At 40.2% G+C, this 15,951-nt stretch overlaps 1 protein-coding gene across 18 annotated transcripts in view; it reads left to right on the plus strand.

Moving 5' to 3' along the window:
* The window catches only part of wnk1b (WNK lysine deficient protein kinase 1b), a 72,355-nt gene that overhangs the window by 29,638 nt on the left and 26,766 nt on the right, over positions 1–15,951 (plus strand). For all 18 annotated transcript variants that reach the window (XM_058773838.1, XM_058773840.1, XM_058773824.1 and 15 more), the window contains exons 3-9: positions 2,984–3,156; positions 5,618–5,838; positions 7,365–7,522; positions 12,112–12,200; positions 13,511–13,730; positions 13,804–14,107; positions 14,189–14,373. In XM_058773838.1, coding sequence (XP_058629821.1) covers positions 2,984–3,156; positions 5,618–5,838; positions 7,365–7,522; positions 12,112–12,200; positions 13,511–13,730; positions 13,804–14,107; positions 14,189–14,373 — 1,350 coding nt within the window. The remainder of the gene's footprint in view (positions 1–2,983; positions 3,157–5,617; positions 5,839–7,364; positions 7,523–12,111; positions 12,201–13,510; positions 13,731–13,803; positions 14,108–14,188; positions 14,374–15,951) is intronic.

A 15,951-nucleotide genomic window follows, 5' to 3' on the forward strand; every position in this document is an offset into this window, starting at 1 on the left:
TCTTTCTCAGCCTGCTCCGCAGATTTGATCCACTGATTGAAATGACGTTCGGTTTGCTCTTACTACATATTTAGTCCAGCTCTGTGATGTGGTCGAAGCTGCTTTGATCCAGTTCCCGCCACATCCACGAGCGTCTTGTTGCATCTTATTGTACACCCACACAACTTCTGCAAAATGCTATCAGGTGAGAGTCTCCCATCTGCATTGATGCCGCTCGGCGGGCCGAACACTATCTACCCCATTACTCTGTAGAAATAGCACTGCAGTAAAAAAGACTTAGCCTTTTGAGGAAAACAGAGCAGCTCTGTGTTAATTCAATTTCAGGAGTTGGCATCGTATCCATTATCATTATTGTATTAGCATTTGGCTTATTTTCTCAGAAAAGAGCAGGGGTGAGTTTTCTAGAAAGGCTCGCTGCTGTATCTGGTTACTGCGGTATTTTTTGGCTTGTTTACAGACAGGAGGGCACCACAGCTGCGTTTATATCTCTATGCCAGGCCAAAGGTGTAGACCAAAAGATATTTTGTGTGCGACAGTCGAGTAAACAGCTGATTGTTCGCTGAACTGCACAAGCTCACGTGACTGGCTAAGCAGAACTAGAGAGAAAAGCTGATCTGTTTGCCTGTGAGTTAGTTAATAGATAAGAAGGGCGCATATGCGGTCTCTTTTACACCCACACACCCAAGTTTAAAAGTGTTTTTGAACCAAATGAATGCTTATTTTCACAAAGGCAGAATTTACTCAATAGAGTCAGAAACTTGAAATTGCTGTTTAATAATTCAGTGTTTTACCTTTTGAAGCCCCATTTTCAGCTGCCGAGAATTCTGTTTCTGTCTGCTAAGGAATAATATCTGTAAACACGGGCATCTTGGGTATTTTAAATATATTTCTCTCTCTCTCTCTCACTTTACAGTAGTTGCCTCCACAAGGGTTTCCAAGTGTTTCCTTGTCTAATTTGTCTGTTTTATGTAGTTTAACCTACAGTGTATTGTCTGTTAAAGCTGTGTTTACTCCTGTAACCAAACCCTCAATAATTTGCATCACATGATTGAGAAGAGCACAAGCACCTGTGTTTTTATTTTGAGAAGCGGGGTGCTAAAAGTGACACTTGCGGTTTGCCAAGACAAGCTTGCATGAGGTGCCAAAGTTAAACGCATCACTTCCCTTACTCTCTTTTGTGCGCTCGCCCACTCACTCACGCTTGTTTATCCTTCCTGTGTCTTATCAGCGAGAGAGCGAGAGAGAGCGAAGAATTTCCATTTAAGTCGCAATCAATGAGGTCTTTTTGCCCCAGACCTGGAGAGAGACTAGCAGAGCGACTAGCAGAGCTGCAACCCCCCGCATGTTGCAGAAGACCTCTTCCTTTGTCCTGCTTTATCAGCCATTGATTAGATTATCTATAGACACAGTGAGATGGGAAATAAGATGGCCTCAGTTTGCAGAGAGGAGACTCAGAGCACTGCCTTTCTTAAAGTTTGGCCTCAAAATGTGGTCCAGGGACCCAAAATCAAACTGTATGCAAGTACATGAATGCTTCCAACCTCAATTTTGCACCAAAAGGGACGCCATAGTGGCATTAACGTGAACTATCTTCTTCTACAGTTGTTTTTTTTTTTCAGGTCAAATGCTGTTGGAGCAAGAGTTTGAAAAGAACCTTGCTGAGCAAGTTAGTTAAACTGTCAGCATATTCATACCCAACAACCTGAATACCATCACAGTATGCAAGTATACACAACAGGAGTACATGTTTGCAATGCACTGGCCAAGCGTTTGCATACAAGAATGTATTTTCAGCATTTTCTCATTCTCCATCACATTTTTTTTTTTTCTGCTCTCATTGCACTGAACCCTAGTCAATAGTGTTTACACTTTCATTCCCCCATCTAAGGCTGAATCCCTTTTGTTTCTCTCTCTCCCTCTACTGTCCTTTGGGATTAGTGGTACTTAATGGGTTGCAGATGCCTGCTGCTAGTACGGTTGTTAGTGCATTTGGGAAATGAATGACTCTGTCTGCATTAATGTGGAGAAAGAATGCCACCGTCAGCATTCTAGAACGGCAGCACATCAATGACATCGAATAGACTGGTTGCAGATAGCCGGAGAATCTATATAGGTGTCCTCACTGAACTCTTACGTATAGCTTTTATAAGATGCACGTTGCAATTTTACCACCAGGTATGCAGGGCAAGTCTTTCGCAGAATGGAATTAGTGCTCACGTAATGCATATGATTTAAGCGCTGGGGTTGTGTGAAAGTAGGCCACAGAAAAGTGGTCCTTTTTTCCATAAAGTGCCGCTGGATTAATTCATCACTGGCGGTTGCTGGAGCAATCATAATAATGATTAATGATCAGGCTTGCTCGCACTGTTTAAACTGCTGATAAGAGCTCAGCTTGACCGGAAAGGAACTTTGACATCAACGCTTGGATACCCACATGCGCAGGGAGGTGCGTTCCATCCAAAAACCCTGACACTGTTGTGGTTGGGCAGGTCAGGCTACCCTGGATAGAATATCAGAGAGGTTTTGTGGGTAGGTTAGAGAGTCAAGGGAGATGATGTAGTGTCCGGTCACACTGAACCAATTGCACTGAGCTTTTGTAGTTTCTTTATCTTATAGGTGCGTTTTGTGTGTGGTCCATACAGGGATTAAGCACAGGATAAGAGGACCATTTGTGTTTAAACTGGTTGAGTCTTGTCCCCTCCTGTGCTTTATGCTTTGTCTATAGAGGCTCTTTTGGAGGTCTTGCAGGAATCTGGGGTCGGGTTACGTTATTTAAGGTTGAGTGGACCCCCTCTAGTTCCCCCGTGAGCTATAGTGGTTTAACATAAAGCCATGGCATTTGATTTAAAGTACATCTGTAATGCTCTCCGCTCAGTGAGAAATGATTAACATACAATAAATGGTTGTTAAGTATGGTTTCCATCACGTTTAAGTAAAACAAGTGGCTAAAAGGTTTATATGTCTTCTGTTCTTGTCCTTGCAGGATCGGAAGCTGTCGAGATCAGAGCGCCAGCGCTTCAAGGAAGAGGCCGGCATGTTGAAAGGCCTGCAGCACCCAAACATCGTGCGTTTTTACGATTCATGGGAGTCGCCCTCCAAAGGCCGCAAGTGTATCGTGCTGGTGACGGAGCTCATGACGTCAGGAACCCTAAAAACGTTAGTAAAAAGCATCTGGTCCACTTTTATATTATATTGTCTGTCCAACATAATATTGCGTAATCAATGGTCAAATGCAAAATTCAGCAAAAGTGTGCAGTTTGTTTGTAGGATTGTGGTATTATGTAAATGATTGTTAACTTACATAAAGTGTGTTACCGAGGTTTTTCATTATTTTCATTTTTTTTCTCAATTCACAGCGTCCACTGCAGTTAATATTGTATTGTGGTACAGCATTCAAATGCAACAACAGGATGGCCTTTCAAACATGCTTTTCACCAGCCTCATGTCCATCGCCATTAGCGGACCGTCCACAGAGGCTGTGATTAGCTGTTACAAAACACAATCACAATAGAGCGATTGAGTTAGAACTGTTACCAGAGTGATCGCAGGGGAAGAGTGGCATGTCACCTTCATGCGAGACAGGCATTGTGGGTACTGAACAGATGCTGGAGCTGTAGTGAGATGAACCACAAACTGGACCAGCAGCCCCCTCCTGTGGATGTATGGGCTCCGACACGAACAGAGTCATATACACCCACTTAAATATTAGTACCTGACTATGATACCATTCTTGCTTTTCCCAAATCAGTTCATAGAAATGTGGCATAGAGACTTATTCAATTTTCTTGAAATAAAATAATAAAAAAATAACTGGTGACTCATGCACATGAAGACGTCACCAAGAAAACCAATAAATGATGCAGGCATATTGAACTGGATTGGCCCTTTAACATTGGAACAGATTAAAAATTTGATTGTAATCATTTGTTATGAGTATCCAGGACACATAAAAATGAGTCCCACAAAGATCCATCATCCTCAGAGCCTCAGTCACACACAATTAGTTATCTGTCACATTGCTCACAACAACAGAAATGCCACTATTACTGCTAGGAGGAGACATGGGGAGATGAGCGAAAAAGGAAAAATGAGAAACCATGTCAGGTTTGCTTTGTATTCATCAGCCCTGGCATTCCGGCAATGTGTGGCGTTCTGCATGACTGCTCCTCCACCGCAAAGATAAACAGTGATCAAGAGGTCAGGTAGAAACGGAGTGTCCTACAGACACGGCCATGTCTAAACTAATCTTTGTTCTCATTTTTGTCTGGGTCACCAAAGACAAAACTGCTCAGGGGGTGGTTTGTCCCTCACCCTGTTCCTGTATGCTCACATAAAAGACCTTTTAAAGCTTTCTAGTCCAATATTTCGGATTGAAACATACTGTACATAAACAGATTATTCAGACTACTGCTCTGTGAAAGTAGTTGATCTGAAAGATAAATCTGACAATCAAAATTCATAACATTTTCTTGAATGTTTCAGACATTTGACGGGTTTATATAGTTGAGGACGGAATGTTTTAAAGTAATTTAATGTTTCGAGAAGTGCAGAGAGAGTTGTTGGTGTAGCTGGAAAACAGCCTGTTGAGGCCCTCTGGGAGCCGCTGGGTGTGTTGAGTGATGAGACAGTTTTGAATCAGGCTTTGTTGCTCTCTCCAGTATCGCCTCGGGACTTACCCTTGGCTCCGTTCCCACCTGTCAGTCAGCCGCCACACTCCATCAAAGCCGCCCTGTACCACCACCCACCTCCTGCCATTGGGCGAAGCAATACTTATTGATCGTTTCAATCTAACTAAGCAAACTACAGAGATAATCTGTTTACACAAAAACGCTCTTCTAATATCTCTTCTCGCGCTGCCTTGCAAAACCAGTTTCATCTGATCCGATGTTATTCAACCATTTTTCTTTTACTATGAGAAGAGGAAAAGGAAGAGGAAAGGATTCGATTTCTGAATCACAATTACACTTATCCATAAACTGATGTTTCTTCAGACAGTTATCTGATTCTTCTCAAGACAAACAGGTTGGAGCAGAAACGGTGTGTCAGATTAAAATAAAGTCAAATCGTGTAACAAATGAGTCAATTGTGCTACTGTATATGTTCTGTTTTGCTTGTGAGCTTGTGCCCGTCTTCGCCTAGGGCATTATGGGATAAAGGGTACCCAGCTCCCCCTGTTCAGGTGCCTGAACTGAGTAGATTGTTGTAATGAGGATTACAACAAGGCCAAATCCTGGCTATGGCTTGGCTCCAAGATTTGATTAGGCCAAGCTAATCTAACGAAAGTGCTGTACCGCCTTCTTCACACGCTGTTGTCCTCTCTATCTGGGACTCATAGAAGGGAATGCAACTGTCCATATGGATGCTTCAAATACCCAGAACCATCATCATGTAATCATTTAATTGTCCCTGATCCTCATATGGACTGAAATGAGATCTTATTGAGCTGTTGAGTAGAGAGTTTTGTCATTGATTTTCATTTCATTGGCTGAAATCCAAGACATGATCACCAAACCTGGAAACATGTATCATCTTCCGTTGATACATCTGCTTTGTTTTTACTCTGTCAAGGTCTAGTGAAAAAGAACATAGCGATAATTCTCAACTCTTTGTTCCTCAGGTATCTGAAGCGCTTCAAGGTGATGAAGATAAAGGTGTTGCGGAGCTGGTGCCGGCAAATCTTGAAGGGCCTGCATTTCCTCCACACCAGGGCTCCTCCCATCATTCACCGGGACCTTAAGTGCGACAACATCTTCATCACTGGTCCCACTGGCTCCGTTAAGATCGGCGATCTAGGCTTGGCCACCCTCAAGCGCTCGTCATTCGCTAAGAGTGTCATAGGTACGACCCAGTGCTATAACTTTCTTGCTTTCCCCACCTCCCAAGTCAGTTCACCATGGCGTATACAATCCAAAATATGTATCATGTCACTGCTTGTCTTTTCAATGATAAGGTGAAATTGGGAAGGTGGGGCATTTGCTGTCAGTTATGCTCAGATATGTAAGGCATGCTGTAGCTCCGAGCTACACTGTTCACCTTAGACCACAGTTTTCCAGGCAGCCAAGGGTACAAGTTTTAATTTGGGGTGGAGACGGGGGAAAACCAGAGGAGAACGTCTTTAGATCCTGCTGTTTCCCACCTGAAACTAATTGGCCTGTAAATGCAACAGGTGAAAACACTCTTAAGTTTCCATAAACTTTGGGGTATTTCGGTTAATATATGCCTTAAGAATAGCAACAAAGCCGCATGGTGGATAACGCTTTGTTAGTAAGTGTGCTACTGGAATTTTTCGCATCATTATTAACAGAATAAACACTTTGGTTTGGAACCTGTGGTCTATAATTATTCAAATCCTAGAAATTCTCTTGCTGCCAGTAATGTCTAACATCTTTTTCCAAAGGTTTTCCTGATTGCCTCATCAGTTTATTTCCCCTCTTCCTTTTCAGATGGTTTAGATATTGTGATAAATTTCTTTCTGGATCCCTTCTCTCTGTCTCCTCTAAAATTGACTTGTTTCCATTTTTTGTTTTCGTTTTTTTCTTGGTTTTTGAGAATTTTTTCCTTTAAACTGTAGGGCTATAATCTCAGCTGGTCTCACTCCACTGTATGGGTTATTTAATGTCCTGCAGTTCATACAGTAAGTATTCTAAAAAATGGCGAGTAAGTGGTAAGTCAACAAAGCAACCTAATCCAAAAACGGAAATATTTCAAATATGAATCTATGTTAGCTTGTTTTCCTGTGCGAGGCCTTTTAACACGCGCTAGTGCACGAGAGTCTTCACTCACTAGCTATGGGCTTGCTCTGTGCTTTAACCTGCTTAACCTTCTCTTGTTACAGGCTAGTAGAAAGGTGAGTCGGTCATGTGTTTTCCATAACTGTGTTGTTGACATAGATCAAGTTCCATAGCTAGTCGCCCACCGCTGTCCGGTACGTCATTTAACGTGTTGGCGGCACGGCCGTGTTGTAAAGATAAACACCGTTTCGAAGCCCATCAATCAGCTCTAAAAGTAACCTGCACCAACGCATGTGCGTCTGGCTTAAATCAACTTCCTGTTTGCGAGATGATGCTTGGCTGCTTTGTGCACTAGTCTAAAGTACTGCAATAGAAAATCTAAAGGCCTTGCAGAGAAAAACTGGATTCTTTCACTGCTAAATAACTGAGGCCGGTTTTCCCCCTTCCTCTTTTTTTATTTTTATTTTTCCTTTTCTCCATATCTTTTGCTCCCCCTCTTTCTCTCCTCTCAGGGCCGTACGGAGCAACAGTGCAGTTGTCCTCCTCCTCCTCTCTCCCTTCCTCTCCCCGGCCCTGCTGGGGTGAGTAGAGATCTCAGGCACTGAGAGTTCTGAATGGTTCTTTTGATTTAAGGTACCCCTGAGTTCATGGCGCCTGAGATGTACGAGGAAAAATACGACGAGTCGGTGGATGTGTACGCCTTCGGAATGTGCATGCTGGAGATGGCTACCTCTGAGTACCCGTACTCCGAGTGTCAGAACCCCGCTCAAATCTATCGCCGAGTCACCAGCGTGAGTACCCTCACACACCTCTGCTCGGTCTCTGTCCCTCATTCACTTTGGGCGCCTCGTTCTCTCTCCTTCTGCTATAATCTTTGCCAGCTCTGTCATTACACCCACACATTCCTCAGGATTCTGCTTATGAAATAATTCAATAAAAGAAGCTTGTGCTGTTATGCGCTCACTGGAACCTGCCCACAGCTGGAGGCGTCACACTATACATGAGATTATGTAACTGTGTCATTCAAATGAATAGTTTTGTGCAACGAGGAGTAGGTGGTATGACCAAAATCTTACTTTTATGTAATGTTAAAAGTATATATCACAATATACATTAATGTTCAAAGGTTTGCTCACCAAGGCTGCGTTTATTTGATCAAAAATAAAATAAAAACAGTAATGTTGTGAAAAAATTGTATTGTAATACATTTTAACTAGTGCTGTCAAACGATAAATCGCGATTAATCACATCCAAAATAAAAGTTTTTGTTTCCATAATATGTGTGTGTGTGCTCCTGTGTATATTTATTATGTATATGTAGATTCACTCACATACAGCATATATTTTGGAAAATGTACATGCATATACATTTATATTCTTATATTTTATATATATATATATATATAAAAACATAACATATTTTTCTTAAATATATACATGCATGTGTTTGTATTTATATATACATAATAAATATACACAGCAGCACACACACACATATTATGTAAACAAAAACTTTTATTTTGGATGCGATTTAATCGTTTGACAGCAATTTTAACATTTAATTTATTCCTGTGATGGCAAAGCTGAATTTTCTGCATCATTACTCCAGTCTTCAGTGTCACATGATCCTTCAGAAATCATTCTAATATGCTGATTTGCTGCTCAAGAAACATTCCTTATTATAATTGTTGAAATGAAATTTAATTTAATTAAATATAATTATTTGTAACAGATCTCCTTTTTAACATTATAAATGTTTGCTGTCAGTTTTGATTAATTTAATGCATCCTTGCTGAATACGAGTATTAATTTCTTTAAAAAATATATATTTTAATATTTATATGGTAATACCTATTTTTGGATATGCCGGTGAATTTATTATTTTAGAAACAAAAGGTACATCATCTGAATTTAAATTTTTATTTGCTTTTCTTTTTTCTTTTTTGATGGAAATGAAGAAGATTATTTACAGTGAACAACTGAAAAAGTCTGGCATCAGTGCAAAATAAAACAAAACAAAAGACTGTACAGCTAACATTATAAAACTGATTGTTGTGACTCTAAATTCTGACTGGATGAGCCACGTTCAAAGCTATTGAAAAAGAAAAAAAAAACACTCCTTAAGATTCCTCATTTTGACCAGTTTACTGGTCGTCATACAGCCCAACCTTATCCCAGACCCACCCAGTAAGAAGTAATTTCTCCAAAATTAAAACAGTTGGATATCTGGATGTGTAAGGTTCTTTTTTCCTGCCAGTCGCAATAAAAAAATTTTCTTTGATTAAATCAGTTTTACAGCCGTCACTGATATCAGCTTGTGGTGCGTCATGTGTTGACTTTCCATGAAGTCAGTCTCTGGCTCGAACAATTGCTCTCTCCGGCTTTAATGTAGTTTCGTGTTTGACTGACTTGGTCTCATTTGAACTCAAAATATTCAGTTTCTCTTGGATTTATTTATTTCAGATCTCTTTTAAGCCATTGTGATGTAATCGGCATTGAAGGTGCTTGAAAGTATCCACCTATTTATGAACATACAATGTTGTCGTCAGAACAATCGAGGTGAATGTCCCTGAGAGTACGGCTATATATGAGTCCAAGACCATTGTTAGAAGGCTGGAAAAGGCCAGTCATGTTGCTGCAGTTTATAAATTGAATCAGCCTTTCCCTTCATTGATGTCCTTTAATATCATTGGCAGAGAAGAGGAGGGGGGGAGTATAAGGCAGTCATGAGCTTTTTTTTATTCTCGTTCAGGTCAATAGGGTGATCATATGATGCTGGAGGTTGAAAATATGATCAGCAGAGGCAGAAAACAACTGGCTGAGGACTGTGATAAGCCAATGAGGGGCTCACCAGTAGGGAGCAGTACTGATTCTCCATACTGAATCCTCTCTATTTGACTGAATGTTTTTGTAACTCTAGTCATTGAAAAAGTGATTGTAGAAGGTTCTAGAGTGCTTTTGTTGAGTCAACATTGTGGTACAGAAAAGGTTGTCTGTTTCTTTTTATCCTCACTCTTGAATCAGGTGTTGAGGTGTTACCCTTTCCACCTGTTAGCTTTGGAAAGTGCAAAGCACATCCTAGATTTCACCAGTTCTGTCCGCCTGTCTGGAAACTGGCATCCACCCTGCCTGAAGGGTTTTTAATCGCATGAAATCCAATCGCACAGGCATAACAGTTCACTGAGAGAAGCAATTTAAGCTTTACGCAATCAGAAAGCATTTTAAGCTCAGTGGACCCGAGGTTACCCTCACAGACAGATGTGGGACTTGTCCCATCTAGGCCTAGAGTAAATGCTTTCATTACAATGAAACGGTTTCTGTCGAAACATCTGCAAACGCTGCCTGTAATCTCAAAGCAGTGAGCATGGAGTTGTTTCAGTCTGTTCATGGAATTAGAGCCACACAGGTTTTACTGCAATGCAGATCTTCCCTTTTATTTTTATAGTGATTAAAGCAAAGGCTTTAGAGGTGGAGCTGAAATGAATAGCACTGGACATTTATTCACTGGAAAATTGGTTTGTTGGCAACAATGGCATCAGATTTGTGGTGTAAAGTCATGTGAGTATTGTCTGTACATGTGCTCTTGCCAAGTATTACACTTCAGAATGTAACTTAACATTCACAATTTATGCTTACCAGATGATAAAACAGTCCAAAATAAGCCCTTGATCGCATTTCGTACCAGAATGTTCACCAGAATATCATAGAAACTCGAGGTGAGCATGAAAAAAAATTGTAAAAGTCTAGTTTGCATATAATGTCCCAGTCATTTGGCTGCATCTCCCAACCCTTGAAAGTAATTTCAAGATGCGGCATCGAAGGAGTTCAACCAGAAAATAGTATTCTTCAGTATGCTTATGCATCGTAACACTTTGTCACTTGGGGAGTTGGACAGAGTAGAAGTTGAAGATTGCTTTTGTTCCTTTTCTACATCCACCCCCAGCTGTTCCAGCAGCCTTCCTCTCTCTCTGCTTTGTTAAATACAAAATGATTGCTTCTAATTTTCAGCCTTTGTTATCCGGTAGGAGAGCTGGGGAACAGCATGTATCTGGCTTTAGGGGACCCATTCACAGCGTCCGTAACAAGCTTTTTAAATCACCTTGTTATCAGAATACTTCGCCGTTCTGCCTTAATTCTGTTAGATACTCCGTCATCCTTAACTTTGTTTGGCACTGGAATTTGAGGGGGGTTACAGACTTATATAAGGAGGTAATGCTGAGACAGGGGGAGTAATAGTTCAGGCAGACCACTCTGTAAAGCAACACAGTGTTCCTGGATTTCACTTGTAAGTTTCTTGCACTCTTTTTGTCTTGGGTGGTTTTGACAGCTCTAGCTCTATGTAGGCTTTGTTAATGTTAAATGATTTTAAAGGGGTCAGAATTTAAAAAATGTACATACAAAGCAGGGAAAGTTGCAGAAGATTTTTGTAAGATTGATTTGTAATATGGTGGTTTTATCTCATGGTGGAATTTATTGTTTTCCAGTGCTAAATCTGATGGCTGGTAATGAGATTGTGTTGCTAGAAATCCATTCTGATTTGTAGAGATGAAGTGAAATTTAATAAAATGAATTAAACATTTATCCCTGAGGTGACCAAAGTTTTGCCTGTATATTTAAGAGTGAAGTAAATGGTAAATTAACATTCTTTAATAGTAAAATTGGCTTTTTTAGAGCAGAATTTCTACTAGTACTTTGTGTACCCTCATCTTCCGTTAGATATTAAATTTAATTATAATCTAAAAGGGCATTCTGTTTTAGTGTTTTATGTGTATCTTAATTCATGTTTTTTAAATAAAAAAAATATTAATTCCTGTAAATAATTGGATAAATATGTAGTCATTGTACTAAATCCAAAATGAATCTTTAGAATATTTTTTGAAAATAATATCAATTTTAAAAAGATTATTCATAACTTTTTTCGCTTTTCTTCCTCCAAAAACTCCTGGCTTAATAGATGTAAGCGTTCCTGATGACTGAGAAGGTAACTTTGTTCAGTAAAATGAATTAATCTGTCAGATAAACAGCTATATCTGGAAGGTCAGGGGTTTCACTGTAATGCAAGCCACATTTATACGTATGCCATCAAAAAACACTTATTATTAATGCTTACTATGGCAGACATCACTATTGCTCATACTTGCGGTTAGGAATCTGAATAAACTCTCAACCCTAAGTATTAAACTTTGGCTCGTCTTCTGCCATCTCAAATTGTGTGGTTTGTTGAGAAATTGATCAGATGATTTTCACCTGGCAGGCACTAAAGCGCGTAAAGCGTCCACCATATGTAGTCTTGTTGAGTCCCTATGGAGCTCTAAAGGGATTTCTTTCACAGCACTAAAGAGATGTTGATTTAACGTTCTTTTGTGTTTTTACCCCGCAGGGAGTTAAACCTGGCAGTTTCGACAAGGTAGCCATTCCAGAGGTGAAAGAGATCATCGAGGGATGTATTCGCCAAAACAAAGATGAAAGGTAAGGCTGTGCCTACTACCCACACCCACGCTGCGTTCACAGAACTCATTCATCCAGTCATACCTCAGTTCTCAGCGAAGTGTGCCATGAGCCTACCCAAAGATGTGCTGAACTCGTGAGTGTATATCGCAATCTTTAGGCTTATGGTCCTCCATGCGGAATGTGAATAGTAGCAGTAGATAAGTGGTTTCCCACACGCTGTTTTGGGAAAATTCCAGCAACAAGCCACTCTGTGAAATGGATCTGTGATCACGCCAAGCCAGTTAAGAGTGCACTGTGTCCTCACGACACAGAAAAAAACATAATCCTTGACCAGACTCCTTTTCAACTCCAACTACATAAATGGCCAAGCCAAAAAAATCTTGATTTCGTATTTTGCATGCATATTGAATTTTAGCTATAATATGTATTTTAATGATCTTGATCACCATCTGAAGTATTTTTCCTAATAATTTGTGGAAAGTCATAAAGCTGATGCTTTGCTTCAGTGCATAAAAAATTGAATGGAAAATCGCAAACAGCGTGTCGAGCGTAAGGTGAGACGATGTCTGATGTTCCGCTGATGAAGCACTGGAAAAGCTGATGTCTACTATATCCAGCTAATCAACTAAGCCCACTTGATTTTTTTTTTTCTGAGGTCTGACTTGGTAAAAAGATAGTGCAATCTTATCTTTTACCCCTGTATCCATCGTTCCATGCAGGTGTCATGGATCAGCTCTTTTTAAATGTGTTGTAATTGGTCAATCCCTGTGTACGTACATCCTGTGTGGTTTAATTTGTTAATATATGCACATTTTATTTGGAGTTCATGTTAAACATTCATAGATTTCCTCTTATGTCTCCTCTTGAGTTGTGAATTGAGAATAAGTTTGTTCCGTGGAATCAAATGCAACAGGATAGAATGTTGGATAGAATATTTATCGCTACACAACCAGGGACGATTAAGTTTTTTTTCATGACATTCATGCGACATCACCACAGAATGGCGCCAAGCTATCAAACTTCGTGTCTGGAGAGTTCTGAAACTCAATAAACATCAATTTGATCATGAGACATTTAAATTCAAGTCAGGTCCTCGATATTTTTAGTTTATTTTGCTTGGCTTCGCCTCTCTTGGATCATTCAGTGACTCTTTTATTAATTCATCCTGGACAACCCCAATGTTCCATCTTGTGCCTCCAAATTAGATAACAAATGTGATTTGGTTGATCTTAGTCAGCCACGTGCTTCTAAATTTATTTTATTGATTGGCTATCCTTATTTAACATCTTTGCCTTGTTTGCTTACCATTTTGCCCCTTCGCTTAACAGATACGCTATCAAGGACCTTGTGAACCATGCCTTCTTCCAGGAGGAGACTGGGGTGCGGGTGGAGTTGGCTGAGGAGGACGATGGGGAGATGATCGCCATCAAGCTCTGGTTGCGCATTGAAGATGTCAAGAAATTGAAAGGCAAATACAAAGACAACGAAGCCATCGAGTTTTCCTTCGACCTCCATCGGGACGTGCCAGAAGATGTGGCTCAAGAAATGGTGGGTTTATCAACGATTCTCTGAATCAGATATAGCACATGTAGATGGTAACACATGCTATGTTTAAATACAGGTTGAGTCAGGCTATGTTTGCGAGGGTGACCACAAAACCATGGCCAAGGCCATCAGAGACCGCGTGTCCCTGATCTGCCGCAAACGAGAGCAAAGACAGCAGGTGCGAGCCGAGCAAGAGAAACGCAAGCAGGAGGAGGAGCAGAAGCAGTTGTCCAGCGAGTCTTTGAAGAACGTGCCCGGCTCTCAAGGTTCTGCACAGAGCCAGTGTGGTTCCCAGCCTCCGACTCCTGGCCTTGTCCAGCCCGAGTGTGAGGAGCCTGATGTAGACCAGCAGCTTCAGTACATGCAAAGTGGAATGACCTGTAAGTGTTAGACACAACCTATCAGTTCATCAACCTACCTGTCATTTCCTATTTAATTATGAATGTCGTATCTTTTCCCAGTGGCTGACGGGACGCTTGATAGTGGTCAGGGTTCATCCGTGTTCTCAGAACCTCACCTCAGCCAGTTCAGCATGTCGTATAGTTCTCCTGCTGTGTCGCAACCCCAGCAGGTGCCTGGACAGGCCGCCTACCCTCCCAGCTCTCAAGCTCCCCAACAGCACACCGCATACCCCCAGCAGCCCATGGTAAGTCACAGAAGAAGAAGGGCCAAAGTCAAGAACTCAACACCTAATTGCAGGTTCAGTGTAGCAGGTCACATAGTTGCATCCTTAATCTGTTTTTTTTTTTTTTTCCCAACTGATGCCTATTGATGAATTCCACACAACAGTCTAGTAGCGTTTTCTAGCCAAAATGATGATCAGTGTACCATGCCAAACTTCTCAAAAGATTCACTGATGCACAAAGCTGTTAAAATGCAAAAGCAACTATATATATATATATATATATATATATATATATATATATATATATATATATATATATATATATATATATATAGCATAATAACAATGACAATACTATGGAAAACAAGAAACTGGGTTGTTAAATGCACTCAGGAAAACGTGTTTCTATATGGTAGTGTATGCTTGGCCTTATTATTGACAGGTTAATTCAACAAATCATGTGGCCACGTTTATTTTCAGTTACAATCTATTTAGTTGAAATGTCTCCATCTGTTCCCATAATATTTGTTAAAAACATTTGTTAATGTTGTGCAAAGGTACTAAGAAAGAACCCAATGAAGCAATACAGATATGATCTTTAGAGAATTAGTGTAGCCTTGATTGAGTAACAAATGAATCAATGTTCAATTGTTGTTTGACTTTTGAATATGATCTCTTTGTGGTTGCATGTATTTATCTTTGGAGTTTGATGATGGCTTGTTATTATCAGACACTAAATGAATGATGCATGAGAAAGGAAAGCAAAGCCATAACGTCTACACTCTAAATGGGTTTGATTCTTTTCATACAGCCTGCTCTCAGTTCTTTCTCTCTCTCTCTCTCTTTGTCTCGCTTTTTCTTTATTTTCTGACTGCCAAGTATATTTTCACTTCCCACGTGTACCTGAGCTGCCGCTCCCTCATCATCCTCTTTGCATTTTAATACATTCTTTGGGTTACTTTAACTTATTTCTTTTTTTTTTTTCGTGTCAGTATTTTTGATTCCTCCCAAAAAGGCTGTGCCGTGTAGCAGTGTATCATGCTGTGCAGACTGGTGGGCATTCATCACTTCCTGGATGGTTGTTTTTGCAATCCTGGACACTTAAACCATGATCATTTCAGTACATCAGAGTCACGTCATTCATTGAGGGCATCATCTAGATCTTTCTCAGGGACTTTGAAGTTTCTCATCTCTTCTTACTCATTAGTTTTGAATTACTTTACATCATTTTCCATAGAGCCTGAAACACTTTAGTCACAAGCACACACCTTGATGTCAAAGACTCTCTATTACTCTAATTGTCTGTAGGTGTGACTTCTAATGATTTACTTTTATTATTAATAAATACCATCTCACCTGACTGGCTAGTTAGTTCCAACTCAAAGTCTGCATGGCACTGATGACTGTTATTGTACTTTTTTTTGTTCTTTTGTTTTTATACCCAATGTGCTGTTTATGGTCTTTGTTTTTGCTGTCCATATTCTGTGCATACTACTTTTTATGCTGTTCTATATCATAAAACATCTCAGAGGAATGATTTTCTGCGATGTTTTCATGGACTTTGCTAACCTCAATTTGTATCCATTGTCTACATGGTAG

Source organism: Onychostoma macrolepis, chromosome 04 (assembly GCF_012432095.1).
Source record: "Onychostoma macrolepis isolate SWU-2019 chromosome 04, ASM1243209v1, whole genome shotgun sequence".
In the NCBI taxonomy this organism is placed as follows: domain Eukaryota; kingdom Metazoa; phylum Chordata; class Actinopteri; order Cypriniformes; family Cyprinidae; genus Onychostoma; species Onychostoma macrolepis.